Source organism: Dermacentor andersoni, chromosome 9, assembly GCF_023375885.2.
Source record: "Dermacentor andersoni chromosome 9, qqDerAnde1_hic_scaffold, whole genome shotgun sequence".
In the NCBI taxonomy this organism is placed as follows: Eukaryota; Metazoa; Arthropoda; class Arachnida; order Ixodida; family Ixodidae; genus Dermacentor; species Dermacentor andersoni.
Genome location: NC_092822.1, coordinates 39,420,986 through 39,445,688, shown reverse-complemented (window position 1 = coordinate 39,445,688; position 24,703 = coordinate 39,420,986). Strand labels below are relative to the sequence as shown.

General features: G+C 43.8%; 1 protein-coding gene across 1 annotated transcript in view; it reads right to left on the bottom strand.

Annotated features, from left to right (window-relative positions):
• Nucleotides 1–24,703, bottom strand: part of Taf2 (TATA-box binding protein associated factor 2) — a 58,947-nt gene that overhangs the window by 18,446 nt on the left and 15,798 nt on the right. Inside the window, exons 12-26 of the mRNA XM_072284495.1 lie at nucleotides 24,583–24,644; nucleotides 24,064–24,181; nucleotides 22,544–22,653; nucleotides 20,938–21,003; nucleotides 19,108–19,240; nucleotides 18,143–18,262; nucleotides 16,039–16,179; nucleotides 14,981–15,091; nucleotides 11,465–11,550; nucleotides 11,256–11,372; nucleotides 9,758–9,897; nucleotides 9,197–9,266; nucleotides 7,775–7,879; nucleotides 6,438–6,552; nucleotides 4,529–4,606 (exon numbers count right to left, since the gene is read on the bottom strand). Of these exons, the coding sequence (XP_072140596.1) occupies nucleotides 4,529–4,606; nucleotides 6,438–6,552; nucleotides 7,775–7,879; nucleotides 9,197–9,266; nucleotides 9,758–9,897; nucleotides 11,256–11,372; nucleotides 11,465–11,550; nucleotides 14,981–15,091; nucleotides 16,039–16,179; nucleotides 18,143–18,262; nucleotides 19,108–19,240; nucleotides 20,938–21,003; nucleotides 22,544–22,653; nucleotides 24,064–24,181; nucleotides 24,583–24,644 (1,572 nt within the window). The remainder of the gene's footprint in view (nucleotides 1–4,528; nucleotides 4,607–6,437; nucleotides 6,553–7,774; nucleotides 7,880–9,196; nucleotides 9,267–9,757; nucleotides 9,898–11,255; nucleotides 11,373–11,464; nucleotides 11,551–14,980; nucleotides 15,092–16,038; nucleotides 16,180–18,142; nucleotides 18,263–19,107; nucleotides 19,241–20,937; nucleotides 21,004–22,543; nucleotides 22,654–24,063; nucleotides 24,182–24,582; nucleotides 24,645–24,703) is intronic.

Sequence of the window (24,703 nt, the reverse complement as noted above, 5' to 3'; positions counted from 1 at the left end):
CCGAGGCGTCATGCATTTTGACGCTGTCTGCTTTTTTGTTGGCAAAGATGGACTACGTTGTATTCTAAAGGCGCCAAAGAGTGAAATTAAGAGAATTTTGAAAGCGCTTACAGCACCACAACAGCCAAAATATGAAAAAATAATGTAAGCACTGTTAATTTACTTTGTTTTTGTATGTACGCAGCCATCATCATCCCAGATCTACTGTTTAAGTTTTCATAGGCTGGAATGTCTTTTTTTTGGAATAAGAACGCTTGGTCAGCCTATGTCTGACATCCATGGAGCCACACTTACAAGCAGGCACTGCTGCCTCAACACGAAATTAGAAAAACTGAAGTTTGGCCTTTCTATATCAATTAACATATTGCTGCTAAATTTATGAAAATATACTTTTGAAAGAATTACTAAATCAGTCTTAACTGACTTGGTGTTTCACATTAGTGCTAATCTGAGAGGAAGCTTTTGAACACTTATTCATACACTCGTGATATGTTGAAATTTTTTCATCAGACAGCCGCTGAACCGATCTGAATAAAATTTGTTGCTTTTGAGACAGAAAATGCAAGTTAGCCACACTGTAGAAAAAAAAGAGTTTTACATTGCGCTTCATAGTTTCTTACCAAGTATTGCCAAAAATTAGTAAAAAAAAAGTGAGACGTTTAGAAATCCGCAACTTTGAACCAAAAACAAATGTCACAGTTGTGTAATGTGCATACATGACAGCATTTTAAATGTACAAATGTGATACTATGTATGTGTGTTTAGAGCTTTATGTGAAAACGTTGCAATGTTTACGAGGGTTTTGCAAAGGCCCTATTTGCAATTAAATTTCCTGTGTATTTTAGAGCACTGTAAGCACATCAATTTTGTCTCCTTTAGATGTTTTAATAAGTTCAGTTTACAGAACTGCGATGTAATTTCTTTACTGCTTAGTTACATAGTTGTAAGCCTAGTGCTCATCCTTTTTCTAATGCAACTTTCAAATACTTCTGTAAAGTACTGATGGCTTAAATTAATATACCCCCTATGACCAGTACATTCTAACCTCTTATCTTAAGCAAAACAAACCTAACTAAATTTAGTGCAGTGGACGCATGGAAAGATTATTTCTCCATTCACATATATTTATATACAAGCTCCAGATGTAACGCTTCATCTCAATCCAACCAGCGACAGTTTAATATAGTAACTGTTTTATCATACGTTACTCATGGCTGGCTGATCCTAGTGATAACTAAGTGAGAGTTGCATTTGGATCAATGATGAAGCTTGAAAAGCAAAATAACTTGTTTATGTAACTTTATGAAAAGCAAAATAACTTGTTTAATAGCTTGTTTCATGCAACAACACTGAAGATATAAACAAGACTGGAAGTCATAGCATTTCATGCTTGTTCCCCCACAGACTACTGTGACAGCTGCAACAAATACTTCGATTTTACACATATCAGCTGCAACCATAACTTCAAGAAACGAAGCACAACCAACACAGCAATTCAGGTGGACTATTTGAACAGGGAAACATTAATTGCATGGAAAATCACAATGTTCAATTGGCCAATCGACGAAGAATAACTTGGAACATCTTATAAGATGATGGTGATATGCAGGAACATAGCACCAACCCATCATCCTGACTTTCTTTGTCTCGTTAGTCATATTACCAACAAGAACCAACTGTGTTCTTTGACAAATCAGTGACAATACAGAATAACGTGACTTGGAATCAGCAACAACATAGTGTTTAAAAATTTTAAGTTAAGGCGAGATTGAATCACGAGAAAGACCATTACCGCAGCTTGTATCTGCTTCCACAGAACTGCCTTGATGCAGTTCTCATACACTTGGATGGCTTCGAAGGCCACGTCAAAGTTTTCCTGAGTACCAGCATGGGTCCGCAACAGGTCAATGGCATCAAGTACATCTCTCGAAGTTGGTTCTTTTGGTAGCCTAGGATCACAGTTCTCCCGTTCTTCAAATAAAAGGTCATTCTGAACACTACCAAGGATAATTTCACCGTTTTCCTCTTCCGTCGAAACAGCCCAAGCATCACAGTACACAAAGTCATTGAGGCTGACGTCTTCAGGCACAAAGCCACACATGTGAAGAAGGTGCCACGACTTTGCCAGTGCCGGAGGAAGCGTCACGGCGTTCTCAACGTCATTCTCCCTGGACAGCTGGGACAAGTCTGGCTTCACGTCAATGCCAGCCCTCTGGAAACAAGACAATATCATCGTGGGCTTCACAGACTTCCACGCTTCGACTAGCATCTGCAGCGCCTGAAAAAGGTCGACATTCATGTCCCTGTCGAGCCGAATGTTCAGCAGGAACCTTTCGATCAGGCTCTGCTTGTAGGCGCACTTTAACCTGTTCACGACTCCCAGGTTCAGCGGACAGGGCAGCGACGAGTGGCCGTCGGCACCAACGTAGCACAGGCGGACGTTGGACAGGGTGAGGTCGCCGACAATGTGCGCTGCACACCGGCTCACCATAAGGCACACCGAGCGGCCCTCTTCGGCCATGCTGGCGTTGAAGTCACACAGCCAGTTGCAGAATAAGAGCGTAGTCATCCAAGCCTTTGGGTGCGACACATATTTGACTGGAACACACTTGGAACCGCGGAAGCACTTGGGTCTTTCGCTCTTCCCGATGACTAGTGGCACCCGCTTGTCGCTGCCGTCCATGTTGGAGCAGAGGAACACGGTGAGGCGCTGCGCGCTCCGCGAGCCGCTCACGCACGGGTCTTCCTTGAAGGCTCTCGTCTCGTGCGGCAGCGCGCGGTAGAAGAGCGCCGTCTCCTGCGCGGCGTACACGTCTCGGGCGCGGTACTCCCTCAGGGCGTCGAGGACGTCTTCGGCGTCCTCGAGCACCGCGCCGCCGTTCAGGTCGGGCAGCGGCAGCCACTCGCCGCGTCGCAGGCCGGCCAGGCTGGCGTGCCGGTTCTTGAAGCGCATCAGCCAGCCGGGGCTCGCCTTGAACTCGTCGCAGCCCAGGCGGCAGGCGACGTCGCGCGCCTTCTCCTGGAGCATGGCGCCGCTCAGCGGCACGTTCCGCGTGCGCATGTCTAGGATCCAGCGCAGCACGGCCTTGTCCACGTCCTGGTACGTGGAGGCGCGCAGCTTCTTGCGCGACGCGCTCGTGCCCGAGCTGACGGCGGTGAAGATGCGGTCCTTGTGCTTCAGGATCGTCGACAGCGTGCTCGGACGCACGCCGAAGCGCGCCGCCACGTCTTTCTTCTTGCCGTTGCGGTTCGACACGGCATTGATGATGGCGATCTTCTCTTCGAAAGACAGCGTCTTGCGACGCGCCTGCCGCGAGCTCATCGTGACTACGTTCGCGGGTATCTATCTCAACGAGGACGCGCCGACCAACTGCGGGGCCCGGCCGGTGTCGGGCGCAGAAGCAATCGAACTAAACGCCGAGCACGGACGTCAACGGCGTCTGAAACGGGGCGTAACGTCGAAGCGCGCCCGACCTGCTGCGCTCGGAGTCGCCGCGATAGTGCCGGATTTCACGAAAGCGGGCACTACGGGAACGGCGCCAAGGGGAGTAAACGCGACGCGCTCGGCTTCTCTTCCTGCTGCGTGATCGCCCGACCGGCGCATAGCTGGCGGCTGTTCGCGTTCCGACGCAGATACCGCTGGCTTCGGCCGTCTCGGCGGCACTCCGCCGTCGAAACGAGGCCTAAGTAAACACGCGAGCGATCCGAACGAGTTTGTAAACGGCAAAAGAAAAGGACACGGAGCCAACGACGCGTTTATCAGTAGCGCTGATCGACCACCACCGTCGCGGTCGTAAAGAAGTCGAGAGCCGGCAACCATCGAAAAAATAAACAAACGAACGAACGTCGGCAGCAACTGGATCAGCGGAGACGCGTCGGGCGCGTGTTTGTCGAAAATAGCTTGTTCAGGTGTGTCAGCCAGCGCCACCACATCGATCGCTAGGCTATTATTAGATCAGGTAAAGCCTCCAAGATTGCCGACATGAGGCTATCTCGAAGGCCATACATAACCTTTCGGGGAACTGGCTAGGGCCACGGAATTGGACGCACTTTCTGACCAACTAACGTGGCGCAATATCTAAATAATTTGGGAACGTATGTCAGCGTCTGAGAAGAAGTAGCGGTCAATCGCAAAAAAAGCTAATGCGCAGTTGTGCTAAGGGAAAGCGTGCGTCACAGGGGCGCGGCGCAACTTCTCGTCGATGTCGTTTGATAGTTTCAATGCGCCGGAGGACAGCATTCGTTACAGGCATGCAACACTTCCATGTGAAAGCTACCGCTGACCAACATCGACAATAAATTGGAACACTCCATATTCCACACTTTAACATTCTGTGTGCCGCAGTAATCCATCATGGTGTCGTTTATGGGCAAGTTATATCAAGCAATAGTGCTTGTATAGCAGACGAGCACAATACATCACAGAACTGATGATTCAAACCATCCTCCCAGTGGTTACTTTTAGCCCACTTGGCCAAGTTGCATGCAGGAGACAAAATATGCAAAAATCATGAGCTCCGCTTCTCACCGAAAAGAAGTCGTCCTCAGGAGCTGCAGGCTCCTGGAACTTCGCCTTCTTTTCTTTCAGGCTGAGCACCATAGACAACTGCGGGGAAGAGAAACACGTAAGGAGACATTCACTCGTCGATCCAACAAATCACTGCAGCCCATTACTGCAACAGCCAACTTCAGTAACAACTGTACCAGTGTTGTGTCATAAGTTGTGGGTAAGATGCACGGTTTCAGGCAGATCTGAATTTATTTTAAAAGCAGTGGAAAGCAGCCGAAGCACGGCTCTCCAATCTGAAGGATGCAGCTAGCAGGAACTGCAACTTTACATAGATTCATGTGACTAAGTGGACCAGTGGCATGGTATACACTATTTGCAAGCAAACAGCACTGAACAGGACGCGAGAATGAGTAGACACTGGCTGCTGTGTTGACTACCAGATTATATCTGTACGTCTTCAGTGTTAATTTCATGTCTTTTTGCTTGTTCCTTTTAATCCCACTTAAAAGGTTTATAAACAACCTTTGATGTAATAAATCTCTGAATTTATAGCCACCTCGGTGTCCTCCTGAGACTTCTCATTTTCATGTTCAGTGTTTATCATTGTTTGTTTCCAAACCATAAATGGCTCATTTCCTATGGTGAATAAACAGGTGTGTTTTGTACATGCAGCATTTATTACTTACTGCCATGTGCACTATGTTTACACTTTCTTTTTTAAAGTTATAGCTCATCATCAGGGTTACCATGCTTGGTTTTTGCGTGCTTTTGTTTAGTTTCAGCCTTGGCTCAAAAACATGCATGTCAAATTGTAACTATAACACGAGTTTCATGGCTTCTGCTATAGTGGCCCTATTGCTACCCGACGTATTCGCCCTGATAAGCGTGCAGCACGATATCAAATCTTTACGACGACTGCCTGCTAACCTGGAATTCACGATGACAGCCTGTATATATAGGGCCAAATGTCAGTCAGTCATTTGATTCAGCGACTAACTGTGCTATTTTTCACTGCTGCAGAGCCGTAAATTCCACTATTGAACATGAGTTTGACCAATGAAAAGTTTACATTTCAATGATTCATTGTTGCTGTTGCTTTCTAGCTAGCAGCGTGCCACTGTGACCATGTGACACTGTTATGCTAGTAAACTTGGAAGCTTAAGTGCAGTGCTTGTGCACTAAGATTGCTATCTGTCCAGTTTTTCAGCCAGTACAACCTAATGCAATGGGATAGAAAGTTGGGCGAGTTGGTACGGTAACATGATCTTGGATTGTAGCATGAAGTGACACGGACAGAGACGTCCAGTCTGCTTCTAGTCTCTGTCCGTGTCACTTCACGCTACAATCCAAGATAAGTACAACCTACTTTTTTAAAAACAGATGATGCCTTACATGAAGCTTGTCTTTCACATTTCTTCATCCAAGTTGCTCCTTCAAACATGTAACCACCATGTACTTACTTGTTTTTGGCCTTCTCTGGATGAATGTTTGAAGGTTCAGTCGAGGTAACAATCATCAGATATAAAGAATGAATAGCAAGACTGACTACTCAGAGTGAATTTTAGAGCCTAAAAACACTAACTTCGTTGAAAGTGCTAATGTGGATTATCACTAGTGCCCACAGTTGCAGTATAGGTTGCATATAAGCTTTCATTATAACATCGCTTGATAGTTCTCTGCACTTGAAATTACATAAAAGATGTTGCACTTTTAGGTGCATCAAATTTATCACAAATTTACTCTCATTTTTTGTATAGTTTAAATGCATGGTTGACGACAGAAAATCTAGCACTGTGTCCTGCCTCCCCCCCCCATAACATTCTAGAAGGCAGTTTTTTAACATTCTAGAAGGCAGCTTTTGTGCCGCAAAAAAGCTAGCAACTCTAATTCGCACACAAACTTTTTGAACACCAACACACACACGTACTGATGAACGGTTGGCGTCGGGACCTGGCAGGCACGACGGCTTGCTCTTTCCGTACAAAACGTAATACAAGTCCACCACGGCACATCGCAGGCGTGAGTCGTGAGAGAGCGCGGAACTGCAATAAAAGAATAGACAAGCAGATGCCCTTTTACACTAAGATGAGGCATACATAATGAGAGACGACAGCGTGTGCACTGATAAGGCAGGTAATACTTCACCATGTGGCTCAATACATATGTATAATTTATGACGTTAAAAGACAAAGCTTAAGAGTAAGTTAGAGGATTATTATGCAAAACACTAAGTACTAATGTTTAATAGCCTGGCAAGAGAATTAGAATTGTTACTGCTAGTCAGCCTCAAAAAGCAGTTCAAGAGTTATTAGTTATGGGACCCCTAGATTTCCAGAAGAATAAAAATATTGCTATGCTTGAAAAGAAACGTGAACAATCATTGCATTCCATGGCCACTGATGTCATCACCAGCTGAGAAAAAAGCTGAGAGGTTGGCCTTGAGCATAGATAAGCTGAGAGGTCGGCCTGAATCAATGTTCTGACCTGCTACTCAGTATTGGGGGAAGGGGAAAAGGCGTAAGCAGAATGAGTGCACATGTCTGATAACCTAACGGGGCAACCACTTGTCAAAGAAGTTAATCACCGCATCGAACAGCTTAATGGAGGTGTCGCCAATACTGTTTGAGCAAGTCGTTTTTTTGTGTGATAGGCTTCCATTAGTTCACGTGCAGTCTGGTCTTTGCTCTTGCCTAGATTCTCCTGGAAACACGGTTCACACGAACAGTCGTCGCCGTGCACAGGCAAAGGCACCAGGTCGTCTTTCTAAAATTTTCACTCGTGTTCCCTGGCTCGGTCATTCAGGCAGTGGCGTCTGGCCCATGTGGCAAGTCCTACGTAGGCCAGGAAGACCGCTGCCTGAATGGCCGGAGGTGTCCAGAGGTGTTAATGACTGGTGGTGTGTTAATGGAGGCGTCTCCCTTTAAGCTGTTCGATAGCGAGATTAGCTTCTTTGAGAAGTGGTTTGCCCTGTTAGGTTATCTGACGTGTGTACTCATTGTTGCGCTCTGTCCATGTGTAATCGTTGTTTATACATTCCAGCCTATTTGCCCTGAATAAAGCAGTTGCGAGTTACCGCCTGTGTCATTGTCTGTGCATTCTTTCTCTGTCCTCATCTCTGTCCACACAACATCCTTCCTTGCTTGTTGAACTACATGTCAGCGGCGAGTTCCATTATGAATTTCGACAGGAAGTAGATGGGAGACGAAGACCCAAAGTGCTTTAGTGCTGAAAATACAGCCGTTAAGCAATGCCACTTGAGTTCACCTCATCAGCTTCCACAGCCTCTCGGCAAGCTCTTCGGTGTTGAACGGGCTGTCGTCGCGTCGCGAGAACGGTGGGTTCTGCGTCAGCATCAGCAGCAGGGCCAATCTGCATGTATATTTTCAAAAAAGAAAAGTACATGAAAAACAGCTTTATTTGCATGTTGCATGTTCCACAGGTAATTATTATGCGGAAGTAAGTCTCACAGACTGGGAATGTGGAAGTATCTGCTTCCGCAGGCTGTACCAGACCAGGAAATGCAGTAAAAAGCATAATTCATTTGCAATAGCTGTATTTTGCACTTTCAGCCCGATCTCAAAGCGACACTAAAGGAAAGTATTTGGCCGAGTTAGGCCCCAAGACTATTTAGAAGTCTGTTATCATTTTCGGTGTGCCAGTGTATGACTTAATTGCGTAGAAAACTACCACCGAAGGTCTCGCTGTTGCCGTGCAAATTGAGTCCCCCCCGCCAGTACTGACGAGTCGACGTGAAACCCTCGGGACCTCCCCCTCTGCCATTTCCTGTGAATTTACCAGCGTTGACGCCCCACGAGAAGTACCAAAGTTAAAAATAGGTGGTGCCACACCAATTTATAATTTTCGTCATCTCAATAACAAAAGCTCTGCTCTGGTTACGAATGAAAAAGCCGTTATTACATGTCTGACTTCTCGATCTAGTTCGACTTAGCATTTTCCTTTAGTGTTCCTTTTATTTTTCAGAGAAAACTGCAAGCATGGAGGTTTGAAACATCAGAGGACCGGGGATGTATTACGGCAGAAGTGCAAACTGCAGTTCATCAAAATTGTCGAAATTAGCTAACTGAACATGTTAAGTTGTTTATAGCAGGTACTGCAACTCTTGCTAGGAACTAAACAAGAAATAAAAGCAGAGCAAATGAACAACCAAAGCTTCGTTCTTCAGTGGGAAGGCACAATGCACAAGTCGGGGAAAGAGAAAAAGGTGCAGAAGCTGTCTTGACTGGTGGCAGATAATTAGATAGGCGGGAATATTTTTTTGAAAAGCATGCGTGGCGTTATGAGTGAAGTTATGAGTACGAGTTAATGAGTAGAGATAAAGCTTGTGGGGCTGTATTATCTAAACATCGATTTCATTAGCCACTCTTTCCAGTTGTCTGCTAACTGCCAGATGCAGCTCGGACACCACCATCGCTCAGATCAGCCACTCGACGCGCGGCATTCGAGCGGTGTCTGAGCCAATTAGGAAACGCAAGAAAATTGGACGACGAAAATGAATCGTTAGATAATATAGCATCTGAAAAGCAAACATAGTATAGTCTGTACAGATGAGTAGAACGGGAGACCGGCAATGTGAGAACTGAATACCAAAGTGTCGTGGCGGCAGTTTTCCACTGGCATGTGAATAAACTCATGTGGTCTCCAAGTCATTGCCTCTTTGCAACTCACCTGACGCGAGGCACCGGGTCATTCTCCACGATGTCCAACAGAAAACTGAGGTCATCTGCATTTCCATCAACTGAAAAAGAAAAGTAACAGTATTAAAGAAAAAGAGAATAAAAATGAGAAAAAGCAGATCTACCAATTCCTTACATATATATATTTTTTGTTCCTCATTTTGTGTGTGTGTGATGATGATGATATCCTGCCAATAAGTATATATCTGTGCACATTCTCTTTAGTTTATTCAATAGTCAGTGCCTTGTCTTATCCGTTTTCCCCATGTACTACATGTATTCTTGTGCTGTTTAGCCACAATGAATTCACACGGATTAGCTCGGCTTTCAATGGCTCTGCCATCCATCAGCAGCAGCCGTGGCCTTATTTTGTTAGTTTACTGGAAGATAAAGGCCTCTCCCAGTGACCTCCAACTGACAAATGACCGTGTCATGCATCAGCCAAATCTGCCTTACTCCTGAAAATTTCCAAATTTCATCACACCGCCTAAGACTGCTGTTCACCTGTGGGACTCTCAACATTTGATGTTGGGAAATAAAGACTTTGGCTAACCTGTCGTGTAGTCGACAAGAGCCTCGAGAGCGGCCAGGCGGACATCGATAAAGAGTCCGTACTGGGCGTACTCGCGGAACAGCGCGGATATGTTGGGAAGGTGACCCATCTTCTGCAGCTTGCGGATAGCCTTCAAACACCTGGCATAGCACAAGGAAAAGAGTGAAAAAAACAAAAAAAAACAGACAATATGATCAATAGCGTTGTTACAATGGCACACTAAATGCACTTAAGCTTAAGCAGCCTTCAAGGCATCCCTTGCTAAAAAATAGTGTGCCTGCTCTTTGTTTTAATTAGTAATTGTGATTTTAAAATTTTTTTCACACTACTCTCTGTCATGCACTGGCCTTCAGAACAAACAAACAAACAAACAAACAAACAAACAGTAATTTACTGTGCCTGATGTTCAACTAGTCACTTTTGAGCGCTTTTGAGTGCTCCGACAGCAAGCTTTACATTTGGCTAGTAAAAATTGAGTGCACAAAACACATCCGCCTGCTTTCTTTCTTTTCTTTATTTTTCAGAGTGCCATGCTCCAGCTCGGAGCTCTCACAGGCACTTTCATCCATGACCTGCATCTGGCAGAGTTTTGGTCATGTGACTGTTGCAGCTTATCTCTTGATGACCTGGCCCAATATTACTTCTTTCGCTCAATCCCTACTGAAACATAAACAACCTGAATTTTACATCCAATCTGTGCTGCTGCCTTTCCATCTTTCAATGTTTCTATCATTTGCCTTACCACTTGGAAAATGATGGAAAGAACTTGAAAAGAAGCAAGGGATTGAGAAACAAGCCTTGAAAAGGAACACGGAGGTGATTAGTCATAAAGTGAAATGCGTTAGCTTTATGTCTGCTGGAAATGCTGCCACATGTAAGTTCTTTTAATGTTTACCGGTGATCCCCTACGCCAGATTGCCATTGTCATCAAGTCATTACTTCCGTGAAAGGTATGCTTGGTGTATAGAAATTTCGGCAATGTTGTCACCAAATAGACATCGTAAAGACGTCTCCGATTAGATTACACATGTGATGTGAATAGTGTTATACATTCTTGAATGAACATGAGCATCAGCAATAACTCTGGAATGTACGATTACGCGTGCGTAAATACTGGACTGACTTTGACAGTGAGCTTAAATTCAACGACTGCTGATGGTGCTTGCCACTGCTGCTGCCTTCAGGGCACAGGTTCACCTAATGAATGTTTAATTCTTCCTCAATTTCATCTGGAAGTTAAATTAAAATCAAAGTACACGGGTGTTTTTTACATTTCAACCCCGTCGAAATGCGCCGGCTGCGGCTGAAATTTCATCCCGCGACCTTGTGCTTTGCAGTGCAGCACTAAAGCCACTAAGCAACCATGGCGGGTCATCTGGAAGTGCTTTTGCTTCTTCACTACACTGTGACAATATTATTGTGATATCCTTTAAGTTCATCTTGGCTATTCGGGTTGCTCTCATGTTTCATTTGAAAGACTGTGATGCAATGAACTCACCCTACTGTTATAGTGTACTTGTAACAAGGCAAGAGCTTCTCGAGGTTGAGGCAGCGGGTGATTTCCTCCAAGATCAGCTTGGTGTCTGCCGATAGTGATTCAACGGTGATTGGCTGGCTGTAAAAGAAAGGAGAGCCATTCAGAACTTACTTGCGAATGCAGCACATCATGCAGAGATTTTTCAGCCAGGAACGAAAGCGAAGTAGTACCCTGCTTGGGCCAGGACGGACACAACAGGTGTCACCGTTTCGCCAAGGGCTTCGATGAGAGCAGTCCGGTAGTAGTTGTCGGAAAACTGGCAAAACCAAAATGCAAACAGTTTTCAAAAGTCAGTCGGTGTTACACGGTCAGCGCACCTGACAAGCTGACAGTCTCTTACACACTTCTCACAGCACAAGCACTGTGTCTTGCACCGATATACTTCATTTCCGTTTTATTGGCAACTGCAGAATCCGTTACTTGTGCTGGCAACACTGTCCGAATAAACAAAGATGGCTAAGACATCCAGCTTCATGGCAGCTCTTCCACTTGGTGCTGTGCTCATGTGTTTCTCGTTTGTGGCATTGAACAGAGGTGTTTTGTGGAAGCCGAAAGGGTCCTTGCTGCCGATTACCTTATTTTGATCGGTCTCAAGAATTTCAGCAAAGAAACCGAGGAAATCGTTATGCTGTGCTTGCCGACATCTGGCCTGCCCAGCGAGCCACATTGGAATATTTTTTAACGACAAAGAGCCTTTCAAGCGAGTTGGAGGTTTAAGAAAGGGGACGTATTTGCGCATAGCGGACCTCTGAAAGGTGCAAGCACTTGTTCGTGGCGTTGTTACACTGGTACAGGTACGATACTCGACTGTTTTCGACCTTCATAGACAACCCCACAGTGCTCACACGGCGACTCATCTTGTAGTGTATCCCACAGAGCATCTCACAATATATTGGCATTAACATCTGTGTCGCTTTCAAGAGCTAAATATGGTATTCTGCACTAAGGTTAAAAACTACAATTTTACCTGGTAAATGTGTCTTGCGATAAAAACAAATGAGAGTTCTGTTTGTGAGTCGGGGCCACACCTTTCGTTTCATGTTAGCTGATACGTGTGATAAGGTAATCTGTGTCCGTTGACTAGTGCTTGTTCATGCTTGCAGTATGCAGTGTTTGAGGTAGGGCTTGGGCTTGCGAACACAGCAGACACCCGCCACCTGTAGAAATTCTCAAACCCTAGTCATACGCGAGAAGTGAATAACAGCCAATCGGACCAAGTTGAGTTTCTTCCAACATGTTTACAAAATTTATCGAAGCTTTTCTTTTGGGCAAAGTCACTTATATTAGCGCAAGTGGATGACTTCGAAATGAACTGAACCAGTTGTAATGAAATTGAGGTGTGTGCACAGAGTGGCGATGTGCGTAGGTCGAACACTCCAAAACAAACGCTGGAACGAATGCTGTATGTTGTTGCTTCTAAATTTCTTGCGAGCAAATGAACTGACAACTCAACACGTTGAATGAGAAAACATCTTCTGCCTGCACCGCTAAACTAAAGCATGCTATGATATGTCGCCTTGCAGCATGACATGTGACATGATCAACTTCTGACCTTTCAAGGCAGTTATCATTCCTGCTTCCGCACGTACAGACGAAAACGTATTAGTGAGATTATTCCTGCTGCTTAAAGCATTAGTAACATTAATGCTGGGGCAGAAAGTAAATGAAGAAAACCAAATGAAGCTTAGACATACATCACTATAATTTATTAAAGCACCCGCCTAAACAAAGCACACTACGCGATTTGAAATGCCAGCATGATAGCAAAGGCGATGTTCTGCTCGCCGGGAAGAAAGAAGTCCCGAGTGAAGTGTTTCGAACAAACCGATGTAATATATTCTCCCAATGCGAAGTTTTTTTATCCAAGTGGCTCTCCGATGCGCTGTCTACTACTCTTGTGAAAAAATGAAATCACACAGCTGTCTTTTCACCACGACGACACGCATAACGGTACACAACAAGTCTTTTGACATTTTTTTTTTTCCATTTTCGGGCTTGTGTGTGGTGGCATCACGATGATTTGAGAACCACGAGGCATTCAGTGTATGCCGTGATAGAAGACCCCTTTTTGATGCAAGCCTGACCCTGGATTGGCTGTTTCTCAGAGTGGCTGCTGGGGGGGGGGGGGGGGGGGGGGGAGTTGGAGTGGCCAATATTTGCCTTCTAAAGGCAAGAATAAAGAAGCACTGGATAGAACCGACACCAAGGTAAACTTATATACCAGAAAGGGAACATCTAGCCATGGAATAAGTTAGTGAAAACTGGGGACAGGGGATGATAACGGTGGAAAAGCAGTTGCTTGTGCAATGCATAATGACCAAAGCAGGCCAATAAGGGACCAGGTGCGCCAAAATTCTCTTACATAGGCGCTGTCTTTGATTGGCTATTGCTGTGGTGATAGTCTTGTCACAGCAACCTAAACTTCTGTTGCTCTGTTTTGCACCCAAACTTCCACCAGCAAGATAATTCCTACATAACTAAAGTTCAGCAACTACGGAGCATGTGAAATATTTGTGGCATGCCCCGGATGAGCGAAGGTACATGTCAATAACTTGAAAGCACCCACAACAGCTACTGCCATAAATAACGATTAAAGCACGTTCATATAAAAAAAAATGAAGCGAAGGACAGAATCACCACATTTACTCAAACGTAGGTGCTTTACGAAGTAGGTGCTTACATTCAAAGCAACTAGTTTAATGTAATTCGGAGTTTAATACATTGGTTACCAAAGCTGCAAACCACCGAGCCCAACCACAGAGTCCACATTGGCAAAGCTGGGGATTCATCGGGTTGGAGGCTGGGGGTAACATTGGTTAAAAAATTAACTTACAGATGGCTCAACAGGAAATATATGTTATACTTGATTAAAAATGTTGTCAACAGATGGCCTTCCTTACAAATTTTAATATTCTTAGTGTTTAGTATTTAGCAGAAGTTTGTGTAGCACCACTAAACATAATCCAGGGTTTGTACAGGTCTCAGAGACAGAAAGTCAAGGATATTCAAGGAATTTCAAGGCCCTGTCAAAGCTATTTAAAGGGTGCACAGTGGCATCGCATCCAGAAATTTTTTATTATAACAACATTTTCAAAACACTACAGCGAAACTTAGAGATAACGAAGTTGGTGAAATTGGCACTTTACTTCGCCATATTGAACTCGGACCTTTTATGCAAAAGGTGCAGTTTCCAACGTATTTTTCTTGCACGCAAGAGGCCGTAAAACTTTTCTGCATTATCGCGCAACCGGAAAAATAAACAAATTTCATGACGAAAAAGACATTTTTTTTTTATCTGCGAGTCCACGACCAAAGATATGCTTTCATGCCATGTTGATGATGTCTTTACATCGGCGGTACGAAACGAAGCCTGAGAAGCTTTCAAGTTCACTCCGCTGCTGTGGCTGATAGAGTTGCCTGCAGTTGCATGACTTTGCACCTGCCATAGATTGAAATATAAAGCGTGGCCGCGTGAAAAAGAAAAGGCGAGTTGCTGCACCCTCTTTTGTTCCGCACACCCAATGTAGCAGGATTTCCCCGCATCGCACGCCTTTCTCCCGTCTCCCTTCCACTCCGTTGAAACATGAGTCTGACAGTGCCGACAGAATTGGTGGAAGGGAGAAGGGAGAAAGTGCGACAGGGTGTGACTGCGACGATCACCCTCACTCACTGCTGCGCTTACTGACCTTGTTCTTGCTGTTTTCATTGTACTTGAAGAGGTCGAATAGAAACTTCATCACTTCTGGTGCACAGATACCATGGATGGTTCGTAGGCCTGCCATGGCCACAGGAATTGCCTGCGAGAAAGCCGCGTCGAAACCTTCAAGTGGAATACCTTCAAGCTTGAAGTCTTCATGGCAACTGCTTCTTATGACTGTTGGCTTTACAGTCTTCCTCACAGCTTAGGCAGCATAGCTTGCACTGGTCCACTTACTTTCTATTCTCATCCTCTGTCGTTGGCTATTGGCTCTGATGCCAATGACAATGACACTTTTTGTCATTGCCGTCGGCCCTCCTCACAACACGGGCGGTCTACATTTTGTACCAATTCATTTCATTTTTCATACTCCCCACTCCTTGTCATTGGCTCCGACGCTAATCGCAAAGGGCATCAATGACAAGGACAATGACACCATCTGTCATTGTTTCCACGATTTACCGCTCGTCATGATAAATGATAAGAAGAGAAGAATTGAAAATAATATGAACTGTTACAAAACTACGTTTCTGAATTTGTGCTCATGCAAGTACTATCTCTTTCAATAGTGGCAAGTGATCATGTGTTTAGCTAACATGGGGTAATTCATTTCATGACAAACTATGTTGAGGAGAACTTCAAGTGAATCGACAGCTTCTGAGGATGAATGCTTTACATTTTCCACAGACATTAGATTACACAAGCCAGGCAGAATGCAAATGAAATAAATCATTATGAACCATAATACTGGCCCTTGGCCGACGATCTAGGTTGATCACGCCTGAGACTATAACTTTCAATTAACACCACATGTCTAAGCCAGTTGCCATGACGAGCTACCATGGCAGGTACTACATCAGACAAATCAAGCCCAAAAGGTGAGCACACCAGAAAGTGACTAGTCAATAGGGCATCAGCCAGCTGAACACAGATCACTGCATGCGTAGAACTTACTTTCCAGATTCTCAGTATTTGAACTTAGAAACATAAGGGAGGCAGAAAATGGATGTGAATGGTAACCTTCTACAGATGCAGCAGCTGTCTTACCTTTTGGAGAAAGTAGTGCTGGAAGTTTGAGAAGTTGTTCTGCCTTATGATGTGCGGGCATGAGTGTGAGCCAAACATCTTCCTGAAGATGGTCATCATCGCTGGTGGCCCCGCCCACGTTGATACCATGTGGTTGGCCACCTGCCAAGTGTGGACACCAAAGGAGTTTATGAGCACGCAAGGCTCAATGTCATTTTGTTTCTAATAAAGTGTGCTCTTTAGCATAACACGAGAAAAATGGTCGGTACGAATCTTTACTACAGGCAGTATAGTTTTTTCTTTTTACAAACAAAAATTTCTCTTTCTTTTTGGTGCCTGCATGATGAGGTTTAGATTTCATGTCTGCAAATGGCATTATGAGTTGACTGCTTGGTTCGTTGACTGATTGAGTGATTGACTGACTGCGTTTATTGTCCCAATGCAGTACAGGAACTACAATAGATGAGAGATGTCATACAGCAGAGATGATTGAATGACTGATTGATAGACTGATTGTATGGTCACTGGACTGTTGAGTTGATCAATCAATTGACAGGAGTTTGACGTTCCGAAGAAACGTGAGAAGTATGACAGATGCATGGCAGAGGCCCACAGATTAACCTAGACAGTACAGGCTTCTCTAGAGTACACCCAAAGCATGGTACGCAAACATTATTGAATTGCACCTGCACCAGAGTGAAAACTGAGGCAGCTGGGGATTGAACCCGTGATTTCATTGCACAGCAGCAGAATATCACAGTCATTCAGCCAGGATGGTGAGGGACATAGCTACAGCAACATCAAAATTCGAACTAGCTCCTCATGGTGAAAATCCTGGTAGCAAAGCTACAGGGTGCCAAATCTTGTGACTCTACCACAAATTATCACACATCTTCTAATCTTTCTTTTCCCTACTTAGCAGCAAGCATGTGCATATTGCACATTACACCAGTTTTTCAAATGTACACAAGGAATGCAAGCAAGGAAGCTATCCATACTATCTAAAGCTAAGTGCATTATTATAATATATTACCATATTACTGCACGTAAGAGCACCTAGCAGTAGAATGGATCTTTTACCAGGAAAAATGCAGCTTGGGCTAAAGCTTCTCCTTAATTCTGCTGATAGTGACGATGATGTACAAGTAACAGAGAAAAAAAATGCATAAAGATCACTTGCACTGTGGGCTTCTGTGCAAGTGACACTTTGCTGAGCCAGCAAGATGAAGCTACGCAACATGACAAAAGATGCAGAATGGCATTTTCTGGCTTCCTCCACAGTGGATTTCGGCAATGAATGTCGTCTCATAGCCATTCTCCACCACAGTGGCAGACCTCAGAGAGATGCTTGCTGAGAAACATGACACAGCTTCGAATGCCACAAAGAAAGTTCATTACAGACGGCCTCTAATCTGTAGCCAATTCTGTCCCACGAGAACTGTAGAATTGTTGTTCAGCAAATATTGTTGCACATAAATAAGTGGCTGCATAGGTTTCTTTTTTACCTGTAAAGCTTTGACCTTCATTGTCAACCAGGAAAGTGCTGACTAACTAGTGTAGTAATAGCTAGTATCAAAATGACCCCCTAGAGAGCTAATACAGAAAGTTGGGCCAGTGGGAATGGTGACATTATTAAGAATTTTCCACATTGTGGGCATTATAAGGGTTAGGACATCTTGCAGGTAATTGTAAAATATGCCACTGCACAGCTTTATTTGAAGACACAGGTATCAAAGTAAAAAATTCAGTGTGATACACGAAGCCTTTTGCACTAAAAAATAAGGCAATAGCAGTGTTGGCATGCCACCAATCACTCTGTCAAATAAAAAAAATTGATCATCGTTGTCAGCGGCTGCATGTTATGCACGCAGCCCGAGTTGTGATGGCCATGCGCATCGACGGTGCCCCTGTCTGCCGTTACCTTGTTGCGTTTTTCCAAAGTAAATAATGGTTGAAAACCAGCATTCTTTCCATCCTTCTGCCTTTTCTCTCTTCCACTAAGCACCGGAAATTTCTTAACGAGATCCCCACAGAGCCTGTCGGGCGAGACAGACGGCACAACAAATGCCTGGAGATATGGAAAAGAAAGCTTGACCTTAAAAATGAAGCAAGCAAGTGACCTCACCTGGCGCAGGCAGAACGCAGCGGCGCATCGCACCCTGTAGAAGCAGTGCTCGTTCTCGATGGTGTCCGTCAGTGCAAGCCGAGTCTGGGGGGTGGGAAACTTGCACAGCGCTTCAATTGCCTGCATTTGAGGGCACAGAAACGAGTTAATTTCGAAATTATAAATCAATTCAAATTTAACAGCATCATTCTTGTTATTGTCCATTAATTTGTAGAAGAAGCCCTCTCAAGCCTTAGCCAAGGACTACCTGTAATCCATAAAAAAGGGCGGCATATACAAACAATGAATATATAGAATGCAATGGAACCACAATATAACAAACACAAATACAACGAATAACGGATATGAAGAAGTAAGGTAAATACAAATTTTTTTCACCAGTATTAGCACAACAAATATATGCTTATAACAAATACTGGATATAACGAAGGTATTTTATTGTAGAGTAAAATTCCGTCATAACAAGCTTTGATTGTAGCAAAAGCAGCCTATAATAAAGAGTATAACCTGGACAAAATACAAAAATAAAATGACCAGATACATAAAATTAAGGTACAGAGATACTGCGATAGCATGCAAAATGCACTCAACCTATAAAGTCAAAGTTGTATTAGGAAATAAAAATTTGCTCAGATAGATCGACGAATTGATGCACAACAACGTGCCAACCATGCAGACTAACTTTTTTTTTTCAGTAGGCAGACTGTTTTAAAACAGAATGTCAGTAGTGCTGGTTACCAGTCTCCATGCCGTAAAAGTCCACAGAATGTCAGCGAATGGTATGATCTTTAGAACCAGAGCACATTTACTATGAAAAGTGTAACATGTTGTTGCCGCAAATGCCTTCATGTGCCATCAACAGTGTTTTGAATTGCAAGAACACGTCTAAATGCATGCTAAATGGCACAATGTTCGGGAATTACATGACTTCACACTGTGCAGCTTGTCAATGAGAGGGAACTGACCTCGATTTGAGAGGTGACGTCCCGCTCGTAGCGCAGCTGGTACTGCCACTGGTAGTCAGGTTGGATGAAAATCACCTGCCGCAGAAGCAGCATGTCGGGGTCGATCCGGATCCAAAGCACAGGAGAATCGGCACTGTGGAGGCAGAAAGGCAGGCAAAGTTTGCAGAGCTCTACTCCAACATACTGACCAAGTGCCCCCACCTGTGCCAGCACCACCCCTCCTCTTTCGCTAACCAATAATTTCAAATTGTAGAAACAACTGAGCAAGCCTCCCCCTCTCCCATTTCTTCCCACCTACAGCAGTGCCTTAAAACCAAAATAACGCTCCTGTTGAATCCAATTCAATGCAACAACGAACAAAGGAACTGCCAGCGAGACATTCACCATTACATTTGATGGTGCTGTGTGAGGTAGGCATGTCACATTATTATATACATTAACTCTATATGTTATTTATGTATTATCCATAAATAGCGAGTTGTCTAAAGAGTATTGGTAAGTTTTCAAATAATGCTAGATGATTGAAAAGGTACAAAAGAATGCATAACTACAGAGTAGAGCCCAAACCACATACAAGCGATCTTGTGCACGACACAGCTGTTGGCAGTAAGGTTCAAACTCACTGGCACATTGCTGTCAAAAGTGCAAGCTTGTCATTAATTAACAGCACTGTTTTCCACTCGAAGCAGCTACGATAAAGCGTATCACACTGCCTCCTTGTCTCATCACAGTATTGCCTGCAGCCATCCTTAGTATGGGGTTTCATCGGCAAGCAACAGACTTGAGTGACAGCAATCTCCATGCCGTTGCTTGTTTCCATTGCACACAAAATTGCTTACACGGGGTTTATGCTTAGCAATCATAAGACATAACGCCCTTACATAGAGCATAACAGATATAAACCACAGAGCAGCAAAACAGGCAGGATGACACAATTTGGTGCATTGCTTGCATAGATGCCACAATGCACCACCTGAATTTGTGACTTAAAAAAGTGCCTTGCACATCGGAAGCAAAGGATGCATCAAAATAAATTTATTTCAAGGTAACAGTGAATTCATACGTTACACTGGAATATGCTAAAAGTAAGTACATAGCCCTTGAACATGGCGAGCGACACATTTGTATGATTACAAGGCTTGCATGGCTTCCATGGCAATGTCTCCAAACTGCAGAAATGACTACACAAAAATTCATTTGAATTCTAGGGTTTTACGTGCCAAAACCACGATCTGAGTATGACGCACGCCGTAGTGGAGGACTTCGGATTAATTTTAATCACCAGGGGATCTTTAACGTGCCCCCATGCACGGGACACGGGTGTTCTTGCATTTTGCCCCTATTGAAATGAGGCCGCGGCAGCCGAGATTTGATCCTGCGACCTCATGCTTAGCAGCGCAACACCATAGCTGCTAAGCCACCGTGGCGGGTCCCAGCAAAATTCAATGTCGCAGCCCCAAAACGTTCTGTTCTATGCTACCACAAATACAATTGGAGTTGATTGAAATATATAACAGAAAGAGACTTGCCATCTCCAATTGCAATTTTTTATTTGCGACTACCTAAGTGGCACTGAAACTGGTGTCAATGTCTGAGAAATGTACTTGCGAATGTGTTTTAATGCAAAGTCAATATGGGCCAGCATTGCTTCTGCTTTCTGTACTAGCACGAAACATTTGAATTATTTCTAGGAGTGTTGTCTAACGCTCTGTGTGGAGTTAATTTTGGCTTTTACTCTCACTTCAATGGCCCCTACAGATGTGGCCAGCGTGCTGTGAAACTATGCAATACATAACAGCAGTTGTCAGCTGAAAGCTTCGAATGGCTTACTCCATAGCACTTAGATCCATGTCCACTTCCTCACCAGTGCAGAGGGGAATTTTCTTTTTCTTGTTCCTGTTGGGGAAAAAAATTATCGCATGAGAAAACATGATGGCACAAGTGGTACACGCAGAAACATGGTATTCTATCAGATCAAGTGCCAGATACAGGTTCAAGTGTGCATTATCAGTAAGAGCATGCTAAGCAGAGCAAAACAGTGTAAGTGTTTATATTTGCTCTTTTGGTTCCTTAGTATATTATGCAGGCCAATTTCTAAGTTAACACAAGACAAGAATTCCTGTACAAAAGCTTAAGAACTTAACTAACAGTTCTGACTTATGGTACATACACATTAGTATTAATATACGCATGAAAAACTGCGAATCAGCTCTGTGGAAATCAAGATTTTTATGAATCCGCAAGAATCATGAAAGGAAAAAATTGTTCGGGCTTCCTTTACAGAATCGTGCTACTGTAAGGTGGATGGCAGTTTTTTTCCTTTCATGTTTGCAGCAAAATGTTATTAGCCCTAACTCGCAATAAAAATAAAATAAAAAGAAGTCTGACTGCATATAAGTTACCTCTGAGCATAGTGTCAAATGCTGTGCTTTCACGGCTCGAGTATTCTACAAAATGTTCTATGTACTCTTGCAATTAACCTGGGAACTTTACTTTGCCTTATAGAAGCTCATAGCTTCTAATGGCCAACTGTCATCGGTGACAAAGATGAAGGACTAGCAATGGTCAGGCGTCATTTGGACAGGTGTGCTTCTCCAGTAGGTGGAGGCGATTGTGGGTAGAAGCCCTGAAAAGCCAATAATGGCCACTGCTGTGCTACTTTACGTAGCAGTGTTGGCAGTCAAGCTTTCTGCGCGAGAAGACGTTAGGCACCAGCCCTAAGTAACAAGATTTCCTTCCTCCAACACAGCCTGCATGGCAGAATGACTGTAAGGTCAGTACATTGCATGTCCTGTCATTTCCTCCACCTCTCTTTTGTCTGTGCTACATCGCATTGCCCAGGCAACACTATGAACGACCTGCGTGACCCCTTTGTAGGTTGCTGTGAAGTCCTGTGCCTACATCACTCTCAACGTGGCCCTCTAGTTCCCAATATTTAAACCTGTTACACTGCTATTCAGAGGAGGCATCACTGAGAGGGAGACTAACAAGCAGCCACATAATCCTGAATACTCGCCGAAGGCTGCTATTGTGGAAGCGCTGGCCAACATCAATAAACACAATTTGATACGAGCATACAACAATTTATGAAGCTGAATTCAGTCCAGCTGAACATGGTTCTACTAAACAGTCTTTGAAAACAGTGGCAAAGTAAAACAACATAGAAAACTTGAAACAAGCACATTTAATTTTATCTGAAATATTGTTGCTATTCATAAAGTCGTCATCACATTCTCAAATGTGTTGTGCACTAGAAACAGCTCTTTGTGAAGACCTAAGAACTTGTAGTACTACTACACGATAAAATAAAGTTCCTGGTTCCTAGCCAAGGTTCTCAAAATTCTCTGTCCAAAATTTCTAAATACCCTTTGATGTCTGAAAACTACCAGGCATTACAGAAAATAATGTTTTGCATCCAAGACGTGCAGGCACTGACCTTCTACTTTTAGAGTGGCAAGTGATGTCATGCTTGGTGGCATTCTCTTCAATCTGAAGATTGTGCTTGAATGTACCGTCCAACTCTTGAATGGTAACTGTGAGTGGACCCTGGAATACGTGACAAAGAAAGAAAAAGCGTTAACGAGCAAAACTGGCCTGTATCAAAGCATTCTGCATCTTATTTTCAAAGTACAAGTGGTTGTTGAGAGACCGGTGTTGGGAGTGGAGGGGTTGAAGATAAGAGGGTGAAATCACCTATGTCCTCTATGAAGCCTTTGCACTTTATGTAAGGCTGAACTTATGCAAAGCGCTCAGACTGCAAAATGGCAAGGGAAAAATTCCCCAAGATCTGTGCGAGAACCTTCAGCCAACACAAAATTTTAGAGTGAATAGGTGGCTTCCATTTTGCACCCCTCAGCAATGGCCCCTCTCAGAGTAATGAAAACTAATCTCGAAGGTCATGCTTTTGCATGCTGCAGGTACTAGAAGTGACTGCGGGCACTGGAAACGTGGCGACCATGTTTTTAACACCACCTATAGCCATTTCTTGCATTTCCTTCATTGTGCCTTGACTTGGACATAATTTCTTATTTCGAACGGACTGCCACCAGAAATTGTACTAAACGCAACGACATGGGGTACCTCGTGCCTGTATGCTCAGCTGCCTACCTAACATGCAGCATTACGGAAAAAACCTGGTGAACACGGCTGACTATTAAGTGCAAGTATGGGCCTCCGAGATGTGTGGCGTAGAGCAGCGCACTGTTATACGAGAACTACGTACCGAGAACTGTCATACGTACCACTGTTATACGAGAACCACGTTATACGAGAACTAGGTTCTTGTATAACGTGGCACTTTGCCAATGGCACACGTAACACGTGTGCCATTGGCAAATTGCTGCCATTCAGTCTAAATGTGCATATTATTGCCTAAGTGAGAGCCTCACTGCATGAGGCAGCGTTCTGAAATAAAAACTTCAGCATATTAATCTGCATGTGCTGCATAAAAGGCATTGGTCACATTGTGCCCAGCCTGAATACTAGGAGTTGGGTTTTGTTGTGATGCTAATGCTTTAGGTGCTTTTTTAGATGTTAGAAGTTCCAACACTTGCATTTTTCAAGGGATAACACAGTTGCCATGTTCTAATAAGTTAAAAAAGAACTGTACAGTTATTTTATTTATTTGTTTACAATACCTCGAATACCTCTGCTGGAGGGGTTTTACAAGGAGTGGGCAAGTATACAAATTAGCAGAAACACAATACTACTGCAGTAAGCACTGAAATGAGTTACAAAAACAGCAAGGAAGAAAAATGTTAGAACTAAAGAATTGGCACATTGGTTAAGAGAAAGAAAAATGCGAGAAATAAAAACGAGAAAGCTTATCAAATATAAAAATCGACAAATATTGAATGTAATGTGGACAAAAAGTGGCTGTATGATGCTTAATGCATACAATGAATGCACGTGATGCTAAACCGCCTGTACGATGCAGCTGTGATCTTTATCACTTACCACATATTTCTTGATACCGAGAGACTGTGTGTCAGTCTGCTTTATCTCCAGCTCCACTGTGTTGCGCTTGCGGTTGAAGACAAATGTGCCATGGAACTTTGCATGACCACCCTGTCGTCTGTGTGCGTTGGCGAGTCAAGTCGAGCCAACTGATCTCATGTACGTGCAAATGACAGCAGTTCTCCACTCAGAAACAAAACAGTGACGCTGTCTGCAACAGTGACAGCATGCTTAAAAGATTTGAAAATGAACTGAAGATATGGTGAGCCAACCAATGTAATGACATCTGTTTGAGTCGACTAGAATTTCAAGTTATCTAAGCATGAAAAATTACAAGTCAATCATATTGTCACGTGTCAAGTTTCTGCTCACTTGCCAGGGAAGCTGCTGCACCTTTAGACACTTTGAATGGTGGTCCTTCTAATGCACTACAATACAGCAGGTCTTTAAACAATGGTAGGCAGCCCCCTTTAACATTGGCCATGGATAACAAATGTATCAATTTGTTGCAAAGGATACACCCATTGCTCCAGGAAGGTCTTGATATCTTTTCCAGTCACTATAAAAATTGCCTTCTGGAACTGTAAAGACAACAAAGCATAATGCAAACGCAAGAAGATAAACACGGCACCCTTGCCCC